The sequence below is a fragment of the Salvelinus alpinus genome, chromosome 23 (genome assembly GCF_045679555.1).
Source record: "Salvelinus alpinus chromosome 23, SLU_Salpinus.1, whole genome shotgun sequence".
Taxonomy (NCBI): domain Eukaryota; kingdom Metazoa; phylum Chordata; class Actinopteri; order Salmoniformes; family Salmonidae; genus Salvelinus; species Salvelinus alpinus.
Window position 1 is genome coordinate 41,875,406 of NC_092108.1, and position 24,001 is coordinate 41,899,406.

Here is a 24,001-nt window from a genome sequence, read left to right on the forward strand (position 1 = left end):
GCAGGTTTGTCATGAACAGAGATTGTGGTGAATGCTTTGGCTGTTGACACTGCTGGTGTTAGCGGTCAGGTGCACCTTGAGGTTTTTCCCCATCCACCGACAGGGTTTTTAAAAAACGTAGTAGGCTATGGTCAAACATGTAGGCTACAGACATTTACTGAATCGCCAATGTAAGCTACTGCAAGTATAGCGAAGAGAATCATTGTACCATCTAAACAACTGAAATATATTTTCCATAACCAATACTATTGTATTTTCAGCTGGTGTACAAAACAGAAAGTTAAACACACAAAAAAAAACTTAAGCACGGGAGGCGGAGAAAAAGCACACAGAACAGATCTGTGAACTGACCTCAAAAAACAATAATATGTCAGATCGCCCCAGATCTACCACTTCTTAGACTTGCTTTCAATGAGAATGACATATCTATAACTCACAACTGTGAATTTGGTCAGGTCGCCCCAAAAGTTACATATTGCAGCTTTAATGCACAGAGCTTTTGCTCATTTGCGTAGCTAATTGTTTAATTTATTTAGACCCAGCGTTTATTTGAAAAAGGCGTTTATTTGCTGAAATGTGTGCCGTTGCCCAGCTATTAAAAGGTAAATTATACAGTTTTGCTTTATATTTCAGCCTGGTCTCATACACTAGATGTAACATAATAAATGAGAATCTAGGAAATTAGTATGATATGGTTACATAAGACAGAAGGTTACTTAAGGCAAAAACAAAAAGTTGGGTGGGTGGGCGTAGAACACGAACGTCTAGCAACGCAAAGGTTGTGTTTGAATCTCATCATGGATAACTTTATTCTTTTAGCAACTACTTAGCATGTTAGCTAACCCTTAAGCTAACTCTAACCACTAGCCTAGTTAACGTTAGCCACCTAGCCACAACAAATTGGGATTTGTAACATATCATACAGTATGTATCAAAAACTCATAACATATATGAAATGGATGATGGAAGTCCACAAATTAATCCTTAACATTACATACAAAATAGATGACGTTGTCCACAAATTAATACATACCATAACAAACTTTAACATATCATATCAGAGGGGTTTGAGCTGTTACCTACACAGTCTGACAAAATCATTTTAGTAGTTCAAAGTAAATAAGGCATACTTTTATGACTACTGAATATCAACTATCAAATCACTTAGATCATGTATTTTCAGGCTCACAAAGCAACTGCTTTCTATCCCTCTAGATCTTGTGTTCTCTCATTCTGTGCCTGTGCTGCACAGAACGGACAAGTTTAAGGGGGCATGTAGTGGATTATGGTCATTGTAGTTAATTACCATGTTTTCTGTGCTAAACTACATAGAATATTTGCCTGTTGGAAACTACAACTCCCTAATACATCGCACAATTCAGGCTTGATCTGATTTCTCTACAGAAACTGCACATCAAGTTTTAAAAAATTAAAAAACGAACGAAATGGAAATAAAATAATTGAACTGAAGTTGGTAAATTAACCAAAAAAATAACAAATGTTAGTTAATCACTCTGGGATGCTCATACTAATTTGAGCATCCCAGATTTCCATGTACTATGTTACATCTACCCCTGAGTCCAGGTTGCATTTTTAGCTCGACTATAGTATAACCTATACCCGTTGCATTCAACTCCTACCCTACTTGGTCCGCTGCCTGCTGGTTTTCTGTTCTACCTGATAATTACACCCACCCGGTGTCCCAGGTCTAAAATCTGTAGAGGGGAACAATTTTTTAAAAGCAGTGGAACTGGCTTCGATGTTGAGTTTGTGGGGCCTATACTGTAATGAACAAGTTGTGAGCCTTCTGCATGAACAACACTGTGTCCCCATGGACAGCTGCTGCTTCTATAAGACAATACATAGGCAACAATAACCGCATAGTCTACAATGGCCACGTTTCTCTATCGGAAAAACAAAACTAGGGCGGATGTAAACCGACAAATACGGTAGTTGAGACCATAACGCGAAACCATAGTGAACAACATGAACGCAAAGGCCAATGTGTACTATTGTCGTGAATGGGAAAGTTACTGTTTGAGAAAATCTTAAACAAAAAACATTAAATAAGCGACGTCATTTTAGTCTGTGGTCTGGTGTTGGCATTTTGCATTTCAATTGTCTTAGTCAAAGCAATAGGCTAAACTGCGCTGGTCCCATCCATAAGTCTTACACTATCACTGATTTAAATAGTTTGACAAATCAGATAGAAGAAAATCAAATTACCTTTTCGATCTTTTCATCATGGCCCCAGTCACAAAACTTGTTTTGTAGCTGGGCAAGACTGTCCAGTAGTAATTCTGATCAGACATGATGAATTAAAGCGATACTTTTAATCAAATTTCGTAAATGTCCACTATCTCTTGAGAAACATAATTGTTATTTCCTCGGAAAGCACTCGGAGTCCGAAACCAAAAACTCCGACAATGGTTAGCACTATTTGACTGCATACCCGTGGCAGTTCAGGCAAGAAAGCAACCGTAAATGATGCCGTCATCGCTTTATTTCTTCCCTGTGAATTTTCGCGCACTACATTACAAGAATTTCGCGCGCATCATCAATATTTCCAAATCACCAAAACTGATAAAAACTTCCCAGAAACAGCTAATAATTGTACAGATACTTGTGTCAACCCATCGGTTGGAGGAGGGATTGCCGCGGATGGGAGGAAGTTGTCATTTGGGGATTGTTGCGCTCACATGAAAGTTTGCTCATGGGTTTTACATCGATTTGAATGTCATTGACCACGTTTAAATCTATACCAATATCCAGTTATTACTCGGGATGATAAAGTATTCTGTTTTTGAGTTAACGCATATAAAACATCTTATCCCGTTTACAATAACCCGACAAATCTTGAATCCCGTTTATGAGAAACCCGGATAAGATGCCCGCTATAAGCTGATTTTAGACGGGATACTGTGACATGTCGACACCTTATCCCGTTTACTGTTGTTTTTCACGGTCTGCGCAGGCTCAGTTTCGCATATCATGGGTGTGGTGTGATGAGTTGTCATCGGATTGTCAAACAAATCACTTTAAAAAAGTAGGCTATACATGCCGCAGTTTGATCCGCCATAATAATGTATTTTTCTGATACACCGTACTGGACCGTATAGCCTACTAGCTTAGGCTACTTTCACCCCTTATTTATCTAAGTTTCCACTTATAATTTCCAACATTAGGTAGTCCATTTGTCAACTAGGCTATAGTTAAATACATGCGGTTTCTCTTCTGTTATAACTTATTGCCCCAGAAGACTAAATAAAGTAGTGTTCACCTGAATAATGTCTTACATCGGTCCAAAAGGCTTCTTAACAGCTTCTACCCTCAAGCAATAAGACTCCTGAACAGCTAATCAAATGGCTACCCAGACTATTTGCATTGTCCCTCCCCTCTTTTTTTACGCTACTGCTACTCTGTTTATTATCTATGCATAGTCACTTTAATAACTCTACTTACATGTACATAGTACCTCAATTCCCTCGACTAACCTGTGTCCCCGCACATTGTACCGGTACCCCCCTGTATATGACCTCGCTACTGTTATTTTACTGCTGCTCTTTAATTATTTGTTATTTTTATTCTTATTTATTTTTACTATACACTTATTTTTCTTAACTGCATTGTTGGTTAAGGGCTTGTAAGTAACTATTTCACTGTTGTTTTCGGCGAATGTGACAAATACAATTTGATTTGAAAATGTGATTTGATCAGTAAACGCAACATGTAAAGTGTTGTCCCATGTTTCATGAGCTGAAATAATGTTCGATTCTCAAGAATAGATTGTGCACAAAATTTGAGTAACAAATGTGTTTACATCCCTGTTAATGTGAGCATTTCTCCTTTGCCAAGATAATCCATCCACCTGACAGGTGTGGCATATCAATAAACTAATTAAAAAGCATGAGCATTACACAGGTGAACCTTGTGCTGTGGACAATAAAAGGCCACTCTAAAATGTGGATTTTTGTCATACAACAATGCCACCGATGTCTCAAGTTTGAGGGAGTGTACAATTGGCATACTGACTGCAGGAATGTCCACCAGAGCTGTTGCCAGAGAATTGAATGTTCTACCACGTCGTTTTAGAGAATTTGGCAGTAGGTCCAACCGGCCTCACAACGTGTAACCACAACAGCCCAGGGCCTCCACATCTGGCCTCTTCACCTCCGGGATCGTCTAAGACCAGCCACCTGGACAGTTGATGAAACTGTGGGTTTGCACAACCGAAAAATTTCTGCACAAACTGTCTGAAATCGTCTCGGGAAGCTCATCTGTGTGCTTGTCATCCTCACCATGGTCTTACACTGGCTGCAGTTCGGCGTCGTAACCGACTTCAGTGGGCAAATGCTCACATTCTATGGCCGCTGGCACACTGGAGAAGTGGGCTCTTCTCGAATTAATCCCGGTACTGTACCAGGTAGATGGCAGACCATGTGTATGGCGTCATGTGGGAGAGCAGTTTGCTGATGTCAACGTTGTGAACAGAGTTCCCCATGGTGGGGTAATGGTATGGGCAGGCATAAGCTACGGACAACGAACACAATTGCATTTAATTGATAGCATTTTCAATGCACAGACGTCCCGTGACGAGATCCTGAAGCCCATTGTTGTGTAATTCATCCGCTGCCATTACCTCATGTTGTTTCAGCATGTTAATGAACGGCCCCATGTCGCAAGGACTTATACACAATTCCTGGAAGTTGAACATGTCCCAGTTCTGCCATGGCCTGCATACTCACCAGACATGTCACTCATTGAGCAACTTTAGGATGCTCTGGATCGACATGTACGACAGCATGCTCCAGTTCCTGCCAAAATCCAGCAACTTCGCACAGCCATTGAAGAGGAGTGGGACAACATTTCACGGGCCACAATCAACAGCCTGATCAACTCGTGCTGCATGAGGGAAGTGGTCACACCAGATACTGACTTTTTTTGATCCATGCCCCTCTTTTTTTTTTTTTAAAGGTATCTGTATTCCCAGTCATGTGAAATCCATGGATTAGGGCCTAATGAATGTATTTCAATAGGCTGATTTCCTTATTAACTCTAATTTAGTAAAATCTTTTAAATTGTTGCATGTTGCGTTTATATTTTTGTTCAGCGTAGGTGAAGTTTTCTGTTTCATTTAGGGACCGGGGAGAAGACAACTCCAAAACAGTGGAATGATTGGTCCTGTGCAAAAAATATCCAATATCCATATAAACAGTTTGACTTTTTTTTAAAGGAAATGAAAAGGTGAGAAAACAATTAAACACATTTCTGATAATACGTCTGTTCGTCTTGGGTGCCTATTATATGTGGTTGAAATACTGTCTGCTTGCATAAGTGACAAAGATAACGCGTTACATGCCCATTCCCATTTTCTCAAGAAAATATTTTTTTTATATATACATTTCTCCACAACCTGTTCAAGACAAAATTAACATTTGTTGCATCCTTTTACTGCAAGAAATGCATAATTCTGCAGGAGTTAATATATTAGGTTACATGTGAGAAGTTCTAGGCCTCCAGTCAGTATCCATATTTTAGTTACTATTCCATATAACCCATATGAACTTAAACATTTTATAATATTCTGTTAATTCATGGATACAGGGATACTTGTGAGCGAGATATCAAAAGTTGCTTGTAAACAGCTTATGCCGAATAAGACCTTAAGCGTGATATGAGCTACTATCGGAATACAGTGTGGGCATGTAAACGTGGTCACTGTAGGCCTATGCGGTTATGACTATTTCAAAAAGACTCAGGTAAATTGATAAAATATTACCTAGTGCAACCATTAAAGTGGCCTATTTTTAATCATTCCATAATAAATCATTAATCTTCTATAAAAACACACAACAGAAATGATAAACAAATAATATATTTAGCCTATATGTTGAGAAAGACCTGTCAATAAACAATTAAAATCTATTTCACAAGACTTTCCCATTATATGCTCCATTCTTTATGACACCCAGGGCTGGCTCCAGGCATACGCTGTCGCTTATAGCACCAGGCGGCTAGAGGGACCCCAAAATAATTATTACTACATGTTTTAGGAACTCAATCAGGTTCTCAACTTACTGTTGAGAATTAGAATAGAAGAATACACCAGCTGCAAGTTCGAAATTTGGTTTTGCATCAGCAATTTTTATCTTATGTCAATAGAGTTGCAAGAAATTAGCTTTAAAACTGAAAAGATCTCTCCACCACATGGCAAAATGAGTAGAATTGTATGAAATCTGTAGTAAAATTGCAACATTCTCTCTACGCTCCATGGCAAAATATGTAGAATTGTAGAAAACTCACTTTAAAACTGCAACATTTATTACATTTTTTGGGGTAACTCAGTTGGGGTCTCAACTTACTGTTGAGAGTTCGAATAGTAGAATACACCAGGTGCAAGTTCGACATTTGGTTGTGCATCAGCAGTTCTCACTTCTCATGTCAGACAGTCACTGACAGTCACTCACACTCAATTAGCCATTTCAGCTAACAATTTTTAGATTGTAAATTAGTCTAGCCAGCTATCATGGCCGAATACAGACCAGACACGTACCCAAGTTTAAAACTCTCTCCACCCCATGGCAAAATCTCACTCAGGGCCCTCAAAAGGCTAGAGCCAGCCCTGATGACACCGGTTACTGTCTATGTCAATAAGAAGCCCACAACAGAACAATATCTGTCTTATTGCACACCAATGGAATATGCCAGAGCTTCATCTTGGAGCTCTGCAATAGGTTATGACAGGGTCACTAGGCAAATACACAAATTCTGACTGACATGTCATTAGGGAACGTGTGTAGAATTCAATGCATGATGGGTGAAATTATTTATTTTGAATAACATAGATTTTATTTCCATACTAATTGACAAGACCTCAAAGCATTGATGTGCATGCACGCATACTATAAACATACGTACAGTCCTTTCATAAAATGCGTGGGTGTACGTTTGATTAGATGTATCTATACACCGAATGTACAAAACATTAGGAACACCTTCCTAATATTGAGTTGCACTCCCTTTTGCCCCCAGAACAGTCTCAATTCGACAGGGCATGGAATCTACAACGTGTCGAAAGTGTTCCACAGGGATGCTGCCCTTGTTGTGTCAAGGAGCCTGGAGGTCCTTTGGGTGGTGGACCATTCTTGATACACATGGGAAACTGTTGAGCATGGAAAAACCCAGGAGCGTTACAGTTGACACAATCAAACCGATGCACCTGGAACCTACTACCATACCCCATTCAAAGGCACTTAAATATAATGATCTCAATATCCAAATTGGTAGTTACAGTCTTGTCCCATCACTGCAACTCCTGTACGGACTCAGGAGAGGCGAAGGTCGAGAGCCATGCGTCCTCCGAAACACAACCCTGCCAAGCCGCACTGCTTCTTGACACACTGCTCGCTTAAGCCAGCCACACCAATGTGTCAGAGGAAACGCCGTACAACTGGCGACCGTGTTAACGTGCATGCGCCCGGCCTGCCACAGAAGTCACTAGAGCGCGATGGCACAAGAACATCCTGGCCAGCCAAACCCTCCCCTAACTCGGAAGATGCTAGGCCAATTGTGCGACGCCTCATAACCCATCTTTAGTGATGCCTCAAGAAATGTGATGCAGTGCCTTAGACCGCTGCGCCACTCAGGAGGCCCCAGCACTTAAATATTTTGTCTTGCCCATTCACCCTCTCAATGGCACACGCACACACCTCAATTGTCTCAAGGCTTAAAAATCCTTATTTAACCCGTCTCCTCCCCTTCATCAACACTGATTGAAGTGGATTTAACAAGTGACATCAACTAAGGATCATCGCTTTCACCTGGTCAGTCTATGTCACGGAAAGAGCAGGTGTTCCTAATGTTTGTACACTCAGTTTAAATTCTCAGTCAATCTACCGCTGTTTGTTAACATGTCCAAATATATTACTAACGTAAGGCCGATCTGCCACCTCAAGGCACTCGCAAAACTGGTTTGGGGTGTGAAACCACATTTGCCTACAGACAATTCACAAGCAGCTTTTTAAGAGGTGTTGCCTCATGGAAGTGCCAAGTAAATGTCAACTATTGTGCCAAATAACACCTTGTGACACCCTTTGGTTTTGTATCAAACGGTGAAACAAGAGCAGAGATAACCAGTGCTGGTCTTCAGTGATACTTACATGTTCCCCCTTCGTGGAAGGCTCAGCTCTTTCTGGAATTGAGAGAGCGACTCATTAGAATGGTGACAATGGCAGTAAAGATAGTCTTGCAAAAGGTAAAGGCTGTTTGATTATGAGATATTATAGCTCTGGCCTAGTTCTGTAGGTCTTAAATAGGTATTCTCATTCATAGTCATTTTGTAGGTTGTTCGGTTTGCTCGGATTCTTAAGCCCTTGTATGTAGAATATGCATGATAATGTACAGAGCATACGCATGCCGAAAATGCTGTGCCTCAGTGTGCTGTATTTTCAAAGATAAAAGCAGGTCGTTTCACAACCAAAAGCACATTCTCATTGCAGGCTCATGTAAGATGAAGGTATCAATCAATATAATAAAATGAAAACACTTATTTTGGAAATGGGGGCAAGCACATTCCCACCAACACCTCTTTTATAATAGGTTTAGAGCAAACAACGCCGAAGGGATTTTAACAGCAAAGCCGCCATCAGAGTAATTGATTGGAATTTTAAAAACTCTGAACACGGGCCGTCAGAAGGACTAGAATTGAGTCATCTATACTGGATATAAGACACATACGTTAACATAAAAAAGGGATGTTTCTCTGTCAATCATCCTCAACGCCCATATCACCACAGCAACCTAGTGTTGGCAATAAGACAATCTGTAGAAAATTGTCTGTCTGTAGAAACAAACGATTTATTAACTACACTTTCGCATCCACAAGCTTGCCCTTGAGTGCCAACGCACGCAGCATTCATGTGTGTAGAGTGGATCGAAAAGGTAACCTACCCATGACCATTTCAAAACAAGGTGACACAATACACGGGAAAGCGAAATTGCTTTGATACTTGTGATCACAAGAACTAGCCATAAAACTGCGCCCAATGTAAACAGTTTATTTCGTTTGTCAATTGCTGTTATACTAATCACAAAATAACCCTAGAGAAAGAGAGAAATGCATGTTTGCCCTAACGTGGGTCAACAATTGTTTGTGTTGGCCTATCATTAAAATGTTCTAATGCCAAAACACAACCGCAAAGCATTATCATTTCAATCTTCAATAGCTATGCTGATGTTTTTCTATTATTGGGTTTCTTACCTGCAGCCCACGACGTCTGAGAATGTTTGGCTCGTCCATTGTAGTATAAATTATGACTATACCGCTGACTCCCTTTTTCCAATTTCATTCAACCCATTATGCGTCCTCCTGTATTATTCGCTGCGAGTGGATGTCGCGGACGCAACTACCTTCATCCCAAAACGGAGAATTTCGTTTAATTGCCAGCCGCCCGGTGACCTGACCAGCCGTAAGAATTGGGAATGCATGTGCAGGGAGGTACTTCTGACAAATCGCCTAAGGCGGCAGTGCGGGGACCTTATATCTCATTGATCCTACGCAGCCTTTTACCAACCCCTGTCTCACTCGTTTTTTTTTCAGGTAGGATATGCACTAATATCCTATTTGCAGTTGTACAATATAGTTACATTCTATTTATCTGTATATATCTACCCATGTTCTGTGTTTGTGTGACGAGAAGAAGCAACTTTTTGCTTAAAATCCCATTCAGATGTCTTTCATGTACCCCTTATTAATTTACTAATCAATACAATATCGACTTGAAGGAGGTTCGTTATACTCTTCATATGAGTGCACTATTGTGATACATATGTTGTGTAACTCTACATCATCATTGGCCCATGCATGAAATAAAAAAATTAAAACTTCAGATGACCATAAACAATGGTGCAACTCTGACAGTCAAATGGTGAAATGACTTGATCGATGATGAGAGTCTCCAAGTGGCACCACAATGTTTTCATACAACAATGGCTGTGTCTTGTCATGTGGTGTCATGTCCATTGATGTTAGCTGGCAGCATTCTGTTTTTGCAAATTGTGGGTTTTGACTTTAATGCTGTGCATAAAAAACCTTAAGGATCCGTCAATTTTTTTTTCAAATTTTTGCCTAAAATGACATACCCAAATTTAACTGCCTTGTAGCTCAGGACCTGAAACAAGGATGTGCATTTTCTTGATACCATTTGAAAAGAAACACATTGAAGTTTGTGGAAATGTGAAATTAATGTAGGAGAATATAACACATTAGATCTGGTAGAAGATAATACAAAGAATAAAACATGATTTTTTTTGTACCATCATCTTTGAAATGCAAGAGAAAGGCCATAATGTATTATTACAGCCCAGCTGCAATTTAGATTTTGGCCACGAGATGGCATCATTTATGTGCAACTTTTTAGACGGATCCAATGAACCATTGTATTTCTGCTCAAAATGTTGTATCAAGACTGCCCAAATGTGCCTAATTGGTTTAATAATAACTTTTCAAGTTCATAACTGTTCACTCTCCTCAAACAATTGCATGGTATTCTTTCACTGTAATAGCTACTGTAAATTGGACAGTGCAGTTAGATTAACAAGAATTTAAGCTTTCTGCCAATATCAGATATGTCTATGTCCTGGGAAATTTTCTTGCAAAAAAATGTTTCAATGCTAATCGCATTGGCCTACATTAGGCTCAACCGTGGTTGAGTGATTACTTTGACCCAGCAGTAGGTTGCTTTTTACTCTTTTGCTGGGTTATTTTTATTCATGTATTTTTGACCCAACAGTGTGTTATTTCTTACTTTATTGCTGGGTTATTTTTCTACCTTCTCTATTACAGAATCTGTTAATTTTCTAAATGTACAAAATATGTCTAACAATAATAATCAATGTTATAAAATTTCGACACAGTCTATGAAATTCTTAAAATGACATATGGCCAATCATGACAAATTGTAGATAAAATACAAAAGATGTGTTTTGAGTTATTAATTTCAGCTCCAAAATGAAGTCATGCAAAAGATAAACAAATAAGGAACACACAAATAAAAATGTTAGCACAATCCATCATTTCAAAATCACAGTAGCCCTAGCAATTAAAGCTGAGGAACGGGGCTGAAGAAAAGTAAACACTTTACCCTTTACTCCCCCAACCCCTACCAGGTATCAATTTTCCATATGAATTCTTGTAAAACACCAAAACATAATGTCTTCTGTTCCAGAGCCTGCCCAGTCACGATAGTGAATGCCAGGGAGTAGAGGTGATTGTCCCCGAGAGTCAGAGCGAAGGGTTTGGTTTCTCTTGTTCTTTTGGTCACCCGGCGAAGATATTCAGTCATATTAGTTGCAACCTGGGGATTATAAAATATGATTATAAAAAGTTGAACAATAATCAAGGCACTCATCATGCTCTTGCACACATTAGTATCTGGGGGACAAAGACATAACAAGGTTATAGTGGACAGTCAAAATTGATAAACATTTGAGAAACCACTTTCATTTCAATATGTAACATCAGCTACATGCATTTGATACACTGGTGGTGGGAGAAGCGCTCTGAGCCATGCAGCCACTAGTGTCTGGGCAGTGGGGGACAAAGACATTAGCACAGTTTAAGTGGAGAGTCAAAATGCATAGCCTAAACTAGGTTTGAACAATTGTGACACTCCTTTCATTTCAATATGTAGCTAGATAGCTATAGCTACCTAAAGCAACTGTCTGCCTCTAGACTAAGCCAACTAACTACCTCGCTAACTCAGAAACAATTTGTGAGAAAAAAACATACAGTAACTGAACCACCATAAAATGATGAGTAATAGCTTGCCAACTAGCTACAACTATGTTAAATTACCTCAGAGACAGTGAATAGGCCTAGCTAGCATATACAGTGCATTCGAAATTCTTCCGACCCCTTCACTTTTCCCACATTTTGTTACGTTACAGCCATATTCTAAAACGTATGAAATAAAACATTTCTCATCAATCTACACACAATACCCCATAATGACAAAAAACAAATACCTTATTTACAAAGGTATTCAGACCCTTTGCTATGAGACTCGAAATTGAGCTCAAGTGCATCCTGTTTCCATTGAATATACTTGCTGTTTCTACAACTTGATTGGAGTCCACCTGTGGTAAATTCAATTGATTGGATGTGATTTTGAAAGGCACACACCTGTCTATATAAGGTCCCACGGTTGACAGTGCATGTCAGAGAAAACACCAAGCCATGAGGTCGAAGGAATTGTCTGTAGAGCTCCGAGACAGGATTGTGTCGAGGCACAGATCTGAGGAAGGGTACCAAAACATTTCTGCAGCATTGAAGGTGCCCAAGAACACAATGGCCTCCATCATTCTTAAATGGAAGAAGTTTGGAACCACCAAGACTCTTTCTAGAGCTGTCCGCCCGGTCAAACTGAGCAATCTGGGGAGAAGGGCCTTGGTCAGGGAGGTGACCAAGAACCAGATGGTCACTCTGACAGAGCTCTAGAGTTCCTCTGTGAAGATGGGAGAACCTTCCAGAAGGACAACCATCTCTGCACCACTCCACCAATCAGGTATTTATGGTAGAGTAGCCAGACGGAAGCCACTCCTCAGTAAAAAAATGCACATGACAGGCCACTTGGAGTTTGCCAAAAGGCACTTAAAACCTCTCTAGGGTACGTGAGACGGTAGCATCCCACCTCTTCAACAGCCAGTGAAACTGCAGGGCGCCAAATTCAAAACAGAAATCCCATAATTAAAATTCCTCAAACATACATGTATTTTACACCATTTTAAAGATACATTTGTTGTAAATCCAGCCACAGTGTCCGATTTCAAAAAGGCTTTACGACGAAAGCAAACCAAACGATTATGTTAGGTGAGTGCCTATTCACAGAATAACACAGCCATTTTTCCAGCCAAAGAGAGGATTCACAAAAAGCAGAAATATAGATCAAATTAATTACTAACCTTTGATGATCTTCATCAGATGACACTCAAAGGACTTCATGTTACACAATACATGTCTGTTTTGTTCGGTAAAGTTCATATTTATATCCAGAAATCTGAGTTTACATTGGCGCCTTAAGTTCAGAAGTTCCAAAACATCCTTTGATTTTGCAGAGAGCCACATCAATTTACAGGAATACTCATAAAAAACATTGCTAAAAGATACAACTGTTATGCATGGAATTTTAGATGCACTTCTCCTTAATGCAACCGCTGTGTCAGATTTCAAAAAAGCTTTACGGAAAAAGCAAACCATGCAATAATCTGAGTCGGCGCTCAGAGCCCAATCAAGACACAAATATATCCGCCATATTATGCAGTCAACAAAAGTCATAAATAGCATTATAACTCTTCACTTACCTTTGCTGATCTTCGTCGGAATGCACTCCCAGGACTCCCACTTCGGTAATGTCCATCATTTATGTACAAATAGCTACTTTGGTTAGCGCATTTGGTAAACAAATCCAAAGTCACGAAGCGCATTCACTAAAAGCAGACGAAATCCGTAACAGTCAGTAGAAACATGTCAAACGTTGTATTGAATCAATCTTTAGGATGTTTTTAACATAAATCTTCAATAATGTTCCAACCGGAGAATTCCATTGTCTTCAGAAGTGCGATGGAACAGCGCTCGCTCTCACGTGAACGCGCACAGTCAGAGCATGTTCAGGTCATGATAGACCTTACTCATTCCCCTCTCCTTCGGCCCCACTTCACAGTAGAAGCATCAGACAAGGTTCTAACGACTGTTGACATCTAGTGGAAGCCTTAGGAAGTGCAACATTACCAATATCCCACTGCATCTTCAATAGGAGCAGAGTTGAAAATCGACCAACCTCAGATTTCCCACTTCCTGGTTGGATTTTGTCTCAGGTTTTTGCCTGCCATATGAGTTCTGTTATACTCACAAACATCATTCTAACAGTTTTAGAAACTTCAGAGTGTTTTCTATCCAAATCCACTAATACTATGCATATTCTAGCTTTTATGGCTTTGTAGCAGGCTGTTTACTCTGGGCATGCTTTTCATCCAGACGTGAAAATACTGCCCCCTACCCCAAAGAAGTTAAAAGACTCAAAACACGATTCTCTGGTCTGATGTAACCAATATTGAGATTTGGCCTGAATGCCGAGCGTCACGTCTGGAGAAAACCTGGCACCATCCCTATGGTGAAGCATGGTGGTGGCAGCATCATTCTGTAGGGATGTTTCTCTACTAGTCAGGTTCGAGGGAAAGATGAATGAAGCAAAGTACTGAGAGATCCTTGATGAAAACCTGCTCCAGAGCACTCAGGACCTCAGACAGGTGCGAAGGTTCAACTTCCAACATGACAACAACCCTAAGCACACAGCCAAGACAACGCAGGAGTGGCTTCGGGACAAGTCTCTGAATGTCCTTGAGTGGCCCAGTCAGAGCCCGGACTTTAACCTAATCGAATATCTCTGGAGAAACATAAAAATAGCTGTGCAGAGACGCTCCCCATCCAACCTGACAGCGCTTGAGAGGATCTGCAAAGAAGAATGGAAGAAACTCCCCAAATACAGGTGTGCCAAGCTTGTAGCTCAAGAAGACTAGAGGCTTTTATTGCTGCCAAAGGTACTTCAACAAAGTACTGAGTAAAGGTTCTGAAAACGTATGTAAATGTCATATACATGTCATATAATGTCACACACACACACACACACACACACACACACACACACACACACACACACACATTGGCATAAATGTCTAAAAACTTGTTTTTGCTTTGTCATTATGGGGTAATGTGTGTAGATTTGAGAGGGGGAAACTATTTCATTTAGAATAAGGCTGTAACGTAACAAAATGTGGATAAAGTCAAAGGGTCTGAATACTTTCCAAATACACTCTATATACTGTACTTATTTAGTGTTGTTTACACTGTTCCAAATAGTCAGAAAAAGGTATAATATTGTAATCTAACAGCAACTGTATGTCACACATAATCCACACGCCACGCTTGCTCCTGTACCCTCCTTTTCCTTGATCTCCAGTAGTTTCCACAACTACGTCAAATGTCTTACACAGATCTGACTTCCCCTTTCCCTCCTGAACAACCAGTAAACATTTGCTCGTTTCAAGTTTCTTTTTCATGTCCTCCGCATCCAATTTATTGATGTGATTATGATAGGCTATTGGTCAGGCCCTATTGGTCACATGCATGCAATGCTTACATGTTTCACGTAAAGAGAGCAAGGGTTTAAGGAATAGAGAATGCCCCCCCCCCCCCCCCCCCGAAAAAGGTTTTCGGTAACAGAACTTTTCAGTCAGAAACAAGTAAGAAACTAAATGGCTGAAATGAGCTTGCAGTTTCAGCATGGATTGCGCAATAAACACTTGCTGTGCTGTGGGGCCTTTTTGCTGCAGTAGGGAGGATAGCGAGACAACATGCACCAGTCCTACAGGCACTCGCTAGCTAAGTAACTAGCTAGCTAGCTAATGCTCAAGCTAGCACGAATGGGGTTGTTTTCTATCTAGCGAGTTAACATTATCTAAAATTGTCAACGACTGAGATAATATGTAATTAATATAGCTAGGTCTATTTAACCTGAATGGATAATAAGTAATGTTTGCAAGCTAACTTTTTACTCACAGTTTTTGGTCAGCCACAACGCCTTGCCCATGTGTCAGTCGAAAAGTAATTCCAATCTTCTTCGATGGGGTTTAACAGCGGTTGGCATTCAATGTTAATGGTGCATTACCGCCACCGGACGGGGTATTGAATAAGAAACAAAAAATACATTGCAGGGAGGGGGGAAAATCATACAAAATTAAACACTTCAACTAACAAAACCTATCCACTTCTTCAACCACAGTCCACTCAAAACTATATTCCTACACAAGCTCAGGGGCCTGTGATGGCGGAACATTCACTGACAGGATTTCTTGCACGGCCTCGGATGGGAAATCACGAAGACCCAAAAAACCTTCAGCTGCATTCACAATGCTTTCAATATTCTTAGACAACTTATCTGCTTGTGCTCTACAGTTTATGACCATTGTATTAAGTAATATAAAGTCCACCTTTTTAACATGTTGTAACGCTCGTCGGAAGAAGTGGACCAAGGTGCAGCGTTGTACGTGTTCATGATTCTTTATTGACTCAGAACACCAAACAAAACAACAAAAGAATAACGAACGTCATGTTCCGTAGGCTTCACAGGGCTAACAAAAAACAACATCCCACAACCTAAGGTGGCAAAACAGGCTGCCTAAGTATGATTCCCAATCAGAGACAACGATAGACAGCTGTCCCTGATTGAGAACCATACCCGGCCAAAACATAGAAACACAACACATAGAATGCCCACCCCACATCACACACAAACCACATAGAGAAATAAAACGTCTCTCTAAGGTCAGGGCGTGACAGTACCCCCCCCAAAGGTGCGGCCGTAAACCTGAACCTATAGGGGAGGGTCCGGGTGGGCATCTACCCTGGTGGTGGCTCCGGTGCGGGAAGCAGACCCCGCTCCACCTCTAGCTCCCCCCACTTTGGTGGCGCCTCTGGTGCGGGGACCCTCGCTGCAGGCCCCGGACTGGGGACCCTCGCTGCAGGCTCCGGACTGGAGACCCTCGTTGCAGCCTCCGGACTGGAGACCGTCGCTGGAGGCTCTGGACTGGAGGCCGTCGTTGGAGGCTCCGGATTGAGGACCCTCGTTGGAGGCTCCGGACTGGAGGCCGTCGCTGGAGGCTCCGTGCCATGGATCGTCCCTGGAGGCTCCGTGCCATGGATCGTCCCTGGAGGCTTCGTGCCATGGATCATCACTGGTGGCTTCGTGCCATGGATCGTCACTGGAGGCTTCGTGCCATGGATCGTCACTGGAGGCTTCGTGCCATGGATCATCACTGGAGGCTTCGTGCCATGGTTCATCACTGGAGGCTTCGTGCCATGGATCATCACTGGAGGCTTCGTGCCATGGATCATCACTGGCGGCTTCGTGCCATGGATCATCACTGGAGGCTTCGTGCCATGGATCATCACTGGAGGCTCCGGACTGGGGGCCGTCGCTGGAGGCTCCGGACTGGAGACCGTCGCTGAAGGCTCCCGACTGGAGACCGTCGCTGGAGGCTCCGGACTAACCCGTGGAGCAGGCACAGGATGCACCGGGCTGTGGGGGAGCACTGGAGATCTGGTGCTTATCCTTGGCACCACTCTTGCAGGCTGAATGCCCACTTTAGCCCGGCACCTCCAGAGCGCAGGCACCGGTTGAACCGGTCTGTGGGGGAGCACTGGAGATCTGGTGCTTAACACTTGCACCTCTCCTCTTGGCTGAATGCCCACTTTAGCCCGGCACGTGCAGAGCGCAGGCTAAGGACGCACTGAGCAGTCACAGCGCACCGGAGACACAGTGCGCAGAGCTGGCGCAGGATACCCTGGGCCGAAACGGCGCACCGGAGACCAAGAGCGCTGAGCTAACACAATCTGCCCTGGCTGGATGCCCACTCTAGCGTGGCACTTGCGGCGAGCTGGCTCCGAGCGCACCGGGCTGTGCACGCGCACTGGAGACACTGTGCGCTTTACCGCATAACACGGTGCCTGACCAGTACCACGCTCCTTGCCGTGAGCACATGGAGTTAGCTCCGCCAACCTCCCCGTGTGCCTCCCCCCAAAAATGTTTTGGAGTGGCTTCTCGGGCTTCCGTCGATGACTTGCCTTCTCATATCGCCGCCACTCCTCCTTCACTGCCTTTATTTCCTCCTTTGGACGGCGATATTCTCCAGCCTATGCCCAGGGTCCCTTGCCTTCCAAGATCTCCTCCCATGTCCATTTCTCCAGAAAACGCTGCTCCTCCTTACCACGCTGCTTGGTCTGTTTGTGGTGGGATGTTCTGTAACGCTCGTCGGAAGAAGTGGACCAAGGTGCAGCGTAGTACGTGTTCATGATTCTTTATTGACTCAGAACACCGAACAAAAGAATAACGAACGTCACGTTCCGTAGGCTTCACAGGGCTAACAAAAAACAACATCCCACAACCTAGGTGGCTGCCTAAGTATGATTCCCAATCAGAGACAACGATAGACAGCTGTCCCTGATTGAGAACCATACCCGGCCAAAACATAGAAACACAACACATAGAATGCCCACCCCACATCACACCCTGACCTAACCAAATAGAGAAATAAAACTGCTCTCTAAGGTCAGGGCGCGACACATGTAGTATTTCACTATCCCTCGGTTGATGAGAAACCTTCACCGGTCGTGAAGGCTCTACAACCATTGTTTCTTCTCCGCCTCTCATTCCTTCCAATCGTCTTACTCCAGATAGGAGACATGCTGGACACTCCTTACCCTTGCCACCTCATTTTACTTCACCCTAACAGTGTACTCCAGGAATTCAGGCGCATGTTCACCTTCACAATTGTAACATTTCACTTTATCTGGCATACGATACTCCTCCCTCAGCACTCACTTAACACATGACCAAATCTTTTACATCTATGAGATTGAAGGGGGTGGTCCACAAAAGCTCTTACAAGGTATCTCATGAATCCTAACTTTATATGAGAAGGGAGAGACACTTCATCAAAGAACAGTTGCATGGATGAAGTGAATTTCTTTTCTCCATCCACAATACAGGTCAGTCGACGGGCACCAACCCCTACATCGACGTCTTCAGTAACATCCTCTGCCTTTATTTCTTGCGCCAGCCCAGAAATAACCCCCTTGATAGGCGCCCTGCTACGAAAATCCATACAGGAAACATTCCACACCGATATCTTTTTAAATCGTAAAACACGCTTCTTCTGCTCTGCAGACACACATAAAATCTTAAGACCACTTCTTGTGACTCTTACCGACTCCACACTTTCCTCCAACACGTTCCATACTTTTCTCAAGACGTTAAACTGATTTCCCAAGTAGCATTGATCCAAAACCCTTACTCCGACTAAAAACGAGTCTAGTGGTTTCCTATTTTCCACCACAGCTTTACTTCTCTGGTTTCCCATTTTCTGTACTATTAGCTTCACCGACTCACTAGCAGTTTCAAACAAAACCACAGTTTCCGCCATCTTTTCCTGAGCAGAAGTCACTTCCCCAAAAACTGAATATCTACCCCCTCTCTCCTCACTGCACTCTTAGTCATCACATCAGCCTTCTCATTACCCTCCACACCCACATTGGCGGGAACCCAGCAAAAGCTTATCACCACTCCCTTCCTCTCCAGTCCCATTAACAGCACCATCATCTACACAAACAAGTCTCCCCTATCCGACCTGCCCATCTTCACACTACTCAACACTGCAGTCGAATCAGAGCAGATCAACACTCCGAGTGGTTTCACCTCCTCCACCCATCTCAAACCTATAATAATGGCCATCAACTCGGCTGCATACACTGACACATAATCAGTTAACCGCTTATATACTCGAGCATTGAAATCTGGGATATACACCCCTGCCCCCAACCTACCACTGACTGGATCCTTTGAACCATCTGAATCGTTAAAAACGAATAAAAACAATTATCTAGATATCTCTCCACACCACATCTCACGTCCTCATTCCATTCTCTCCTACCCTCAGTCATATCCACATCTATACTTTGTTTCGGAAACAGCCACTGAGGAACGTTCCCCAATGCAATTGCAGGCCCTATCCCTCTCCCCTAGTCCATATTCTACTCAATTGTCCACCCGTTTGCCCTCTGCTTGCCCACTCCTTGCTCCCAACATTCCCCAGTTGCCGTGACCGCAGGATGTCCTTCTGAACTCTCTTTCAACCTCGCCCAGTATGCTAATGCAAGTTTGTCTGGCCTTATCCTCAGTGGCAGTTTCCCACTATCCACCTGCAATGCCTCAACAGGTGTCGTCGTGAAGGCTCCCACACACAATCTCAGGGCCCTTGACTGTATCCTATCCAGGCACTATAGTACCGTTTGGGCTGCTAATCCATATACAAAGCACCCATAATCCAAAGATGACCTGATCAATGCCTGATACATATACAACAGTGTTTGTCTATCCGACCCCCAATCATATCCTGCCACTGCCCTCATGAGGTTCAGCGCCTTCCTACACTTAATTTCCATATACTAAACATGTCCCTTCCACGTAAGCCTCTCATTAAACCACCGTATAATTGCAGCCTAACATCTTTAACCTAACTCCTAGAAAACACCATGAAGCAGGACTTGGCCACAGACATCCTAAACCCCCATGTTAGAGACCAATCTTCCACAACTCCCACAGCTACTTGCGTCTTCCTCATCACATATTTCACATTCTCACCTCTCTTCCATACAGCCCCATCACCAGCATACAAGGCCACACCCACTCCCTGTCCCACCTTAAATATGTAATCTATCATCAGGGTGAACAACATCGGACTAACCGAATTTCCCTGAGGAGTACCATTGTCCACTTCAAACCACATTGACAATTCTGACCCCACCCTCACCCGTATGACCCGATCGAACAGGAAGTCCATGATCCAGTTATACAGACATCCCCTTCCTCTTCTTCAAGGTTTTATTGGTGGACTACATCCAAACATTGTGTATTACCGCCACCTACTGGGAGGGGTGAAAACTGAGAAACTTTAACATCAATATATATATATACGTATATATATATATATATATATATATATATATATATATATATATATATATATATATATATTTAAATATAAATGGGATAGGATGTATAGACATTATGAACAGTATGTGGATAGAATATTTAGTATATCTGTAGAATAAGTAGGGTAGAATAGCATATATACAGCAAAGGTTGAATAGGATAGCCTTGACTAGAGTACAGTATATCCATATGAAATGAGCAAACAATACCTAAATGCTGTTTTTCAGTCTCTCGGTCCCAGCTTTGATGCACCTGTACTGACCTCACCTTCTGGATGATAGTGGGGTGAATAGGCCATGGCTCGGGTGGTTGATGTCCTTGATGATCTTTTTGACCCTTCTGTGACATCGGGTGATGTAGGTGTCCTGGAGGAAAGGCAGAGGGCAGAACACACCACCCTCTGGAGAGCTCTGCGGTTGCAGGCGGTGCAGTTGCCGTACCCGGCGGTGATACAGCCTGACAGGATGCTCTCAATGGTGAATCTGTAAAGGTTTGTGAGGGTCTTAGGGCTTATGGTCTGCATGATAGATTTGAGAAAGTCACAAAAAAAGCTTGTGCTCTGTTCCTTGCCTCAGGCTGCACATGTTGTTCTCTCATCAAGTGATCATATTTTCACCCATCAGACTATTCTCAATGTAATCTTGTCTTTAACAATATGTAAAATTTGTTTCAATTTAGAATGGCTCATATTCAAATGGACAGGAAAAGGGGCAGTGGAAAAAATACATGTCAGACATATGCACTCCAATAATGAATGGCCATGTAGGTAGGCTACTCCGGTTATTTCACTCCACCCAGCAACCACTGTTTGAGGAGCACGCAGCCTCTCGCTGGGCTACAGGTTATATTCCGACCAAACGCCATGCCATGGGCTCTCCAACCCTGTTCCTGCAGCTACCCAGTGCTTCATTTGGGAAACCAAGTGAAATCTGTTCTGAAACATCAATAGTAACAAGTTTTCACAACTAAACATATTTCATTAAACTGTTGACAGCCCCTCTCTCAGATATTCATAGATATTCTGTGGCTAAAGGTAATATGTCAGCCTTTTAATTATGAAAATATAAAAAATGCCCTATTGCTATTCAAAATCAAATACAAATAAACTATAATTGTAGGTTAACTCTGTAAGCCGCCCTGTACAATCAATGAACCAGCAGCATGGCCTAGGTCTTAAAAAAAAGGCATAATCGTTATTTTCATTGCGTTACAATTTTTTACAATTATTTTTCGGAAACTCAATGCTGTTACTAAGTCGGACTCGTACCCTTTGCCCGGGTTCGCTGATTGACTGGACCGTGTTGGCACTGCTAACTACGTTAGCAAGTTCGATCTGCTGAAGGGATATTGGCAGGCCCCTCTAACTGAGCACACCAAAGAGCTGTCTGCTTTTGTCAATGCTGATGGTTTGTTTTCCACCATCGTCTTCCGTTCGGGTTACAAAATGCCGGAGCCACAGTTTAAAGGCTCATGCACATCATGCTACGGGGTTTGGAATGTTCTGAGGCATATTTGTACAATGTGGTGGTATTTTAGGAGTCTTTTCGAGCGTTTCACAGCTGCCAACTTGACAGTTAACCTGTCAAATAGCAAAATTGCCCAAGCAACAGTGAAATATCTCGGGAAGGTGGTGGGGTACAGGACAGTCTGACCGGTCCGGGCAAAAGTCGAGGTCATCAATAACCTTCCTGTACCAGCATTCTCCATCTTTGGAATGGCTGGTTACTACCAGGCTTTTTGCAAGAACTTTTCCCAGGTTGTTGCACCACTTGCAGATTTGACCAGTCTGAAAGTATTTCTCCGTTAGAGCCCCGATTGTCAGGAGGGTTTTTGCGAAGACAAAGACCATTTTGGTCTCTGCACCAGTGCTGCCTGCTCCAGATTTCTGTCGTACTTTTGCTTTGTACACTGATGCCAGCGAAGTAGGAGCAGGGGCTGTGCTCCTACAGAGAGACGATAACAATGTTAAGTATGCACCCTGTGGGTGCATTTTAAAAGAAAATGGTCTCATATCAAAGACACTACTCGACTATCGAGGTTTATGTTTCGGAATGCACCGATTGGTGTCACATCGTCAGTATGTATTACAGCTGTGCTGGCTTGTCGTTTCACTAGTCAGAAGGTGTTTTACCTTTGCTGGCTTGTCATCTCGCTACTCAGAATGTGTTTTATCTGTGCCGACAGGTGATATTTAAGAGCGGCTGGCCCAGTGCTCCAGTGGTCTTTAAATATTTGGAGGGTTAACACCTTAGTTGACACTCCCTAGGTGATTATTCATATTTTAACTATCCCTTATCTGATTTTCCCTGTTTTCTTTTGGTCCACTTTTTGGTTTGTTTCCTGTCTTTAAGTTTGGTGTGGGTTTTTATTTTTGTTTGCCTGTTCTTGGGCAAATTTAGTGTGCGCTCATGGTGGGTGTCTTTTAGGTTCCAGTTGCTGTTGCTAGTCAACTTTCAGAGGACACCCCCATGAGTGTCTTTCCCTCCTAGAACCCCACCTGTTTCATTTTGGTAGTTAATGACTCTTTGTTAGTTTCCCCTTCTGTTTGAGCGATCATTTCTGGTTTCTTGCTGGGGAAAGTAACATTATCATGGGGCGGCATCAGTGCTCACCTTATTAATAGCCCATATGCCACTAGGTGAGAGAGGTTTTCAGTGTTTTGGGGCAGAATTATGTGAGGTGCTGTTGGAGGTGCGTCTTGGTCATTTTAGTTCAGAAAATGCCACCCTCGTCAATGTGCCACTCTAGGTAAAGGGCAACCCTGCCAGCATGCCCTTTGCATTGGGATGCAAGGCAGGTCAATTGTAAATGATCAGTGCTTGTTAGAACTATTCAGGCATGAAAATGTCATAGGAAAGTTTCTCTCTTTTTTTCTCACCTCCTCCTATACTTTTCCACTGCCATAGCAACAGAGGAGACTGAAAGTACACGAGGACTCCGTCCCAAATGGCACCCTGTTACCTATATAAGGTACTACTTTTGACTGGAGCCCTATGGGAAATAAACCAGGTTGGTTGTTCAACAGAATGAAGCCACTGATGCATGTTACGTAGCTACTGCATTTGGCTCTGTGATGTAGGGAGACAACAATGACATACAGTACACAACTGAGGTTTGCTACAGATCTGCTAAGTTTCAATAATTTCTAAGCACAAACTTTGAATTCCAAATGAATATCGCCCAGCTATAGTCTGTCCAAAAATATCCCAATTTTCCTTGCTATACATCTACAGATGACAAGTTTATCTTCCAATCTTAATGGCCTACACTGTTATGCTTGATCACATACGCTATAGGCTACATGTTACGCTATCAATAGCAACTAACATCAATTCAGCCCCAGGATTCTGGTGTAGCATGAAAATGCCCCTAAACACTGATCTTAGGCCAGTTTTGCA

At 42.5% G+C, this 24,001-nt stretch overlaps 2 protein-coding genes across 6 annotated transcripts in view; both read right to left on the reverse strand.

Annotated features, from left to right (window-relative positions):
• Positions 1-9,884, reverse strand: part of LOC139551037 (microtubule-associated serine/threonine-protein kinase 3-like) — a 48,865-nt gene extending 38,981 nt beyond the window's left edge. For 2 of the 5 annotated variants that reach the window (XM_071362389.1, XM_071362385.1), the window contains exons 1-2: positions 9,260-9,884; positions 8,160-8,191 (exon numbers count right to left, since the gene is read on the reverse strand). In XM_071362389.1, the coding sequence (XP_071218490.1) occupies positions 8,160-8,191; positions 9,260-9,298 (71 nt within the window). In that variant the 5' untranslated portion in view covers positions 9,299-9,884. Of the gene's footprint in view, positions 1-2,226; positions 2,675-8,159; positions 8,192-9,259 lie in introns of those variants that run through there. The other 3 variants (XM_071362386.1, XM_071362384.1, XM_071362388.1) reach the window with 2 other exon arrangements.
• A 906-nt stretch (positions 9,885-10,790) lies between these two features.
• Positions 10,791-22,751, reverse strand: LOC139551275 (protein rtoA-like). Its single transcript, XM_071362745.1, has 6 exons — positions 22,735-22,751; positions 22,256-22,546; positions 20,939-21,085; positions 17,345-17,510; positions 15,614-17,099; positions 10,791-11,354 (listed from the first exon to the last, which is right to left on the reverse strand). Exons 1-5 carry the CDS (start codon positions 22,749-22,751, stop codon positions 16,428-16,430), a joined length of 1,293 nt encoding a protein of 430 aa, XP_071218846.1. The 3' UTR covers positions 10,791-11,354; positions 15,614-16,427.
• Positions 22,752-24,001: the final 1,250 nt, after the last annotated feature.

Coding starts and splice junctions, on each gene's coding strand:
- LOC139551275 (XM_071362745.1), bottom strand. Junction 21,086..22,255: donor CTCGACTTTTGCCCGGACCG/GTCAGACTGTCC, acceptor AAACCTTTACAG/ATTCACCATTGAGAGCATCC. Junction 17,100..17,344: donor CGGTGCGCTGTGACTGCTCA/GTGCGTCCTTAG, acceptor TCCACGGGTTAG/TCCGGAGCCTCCAGCGACGG.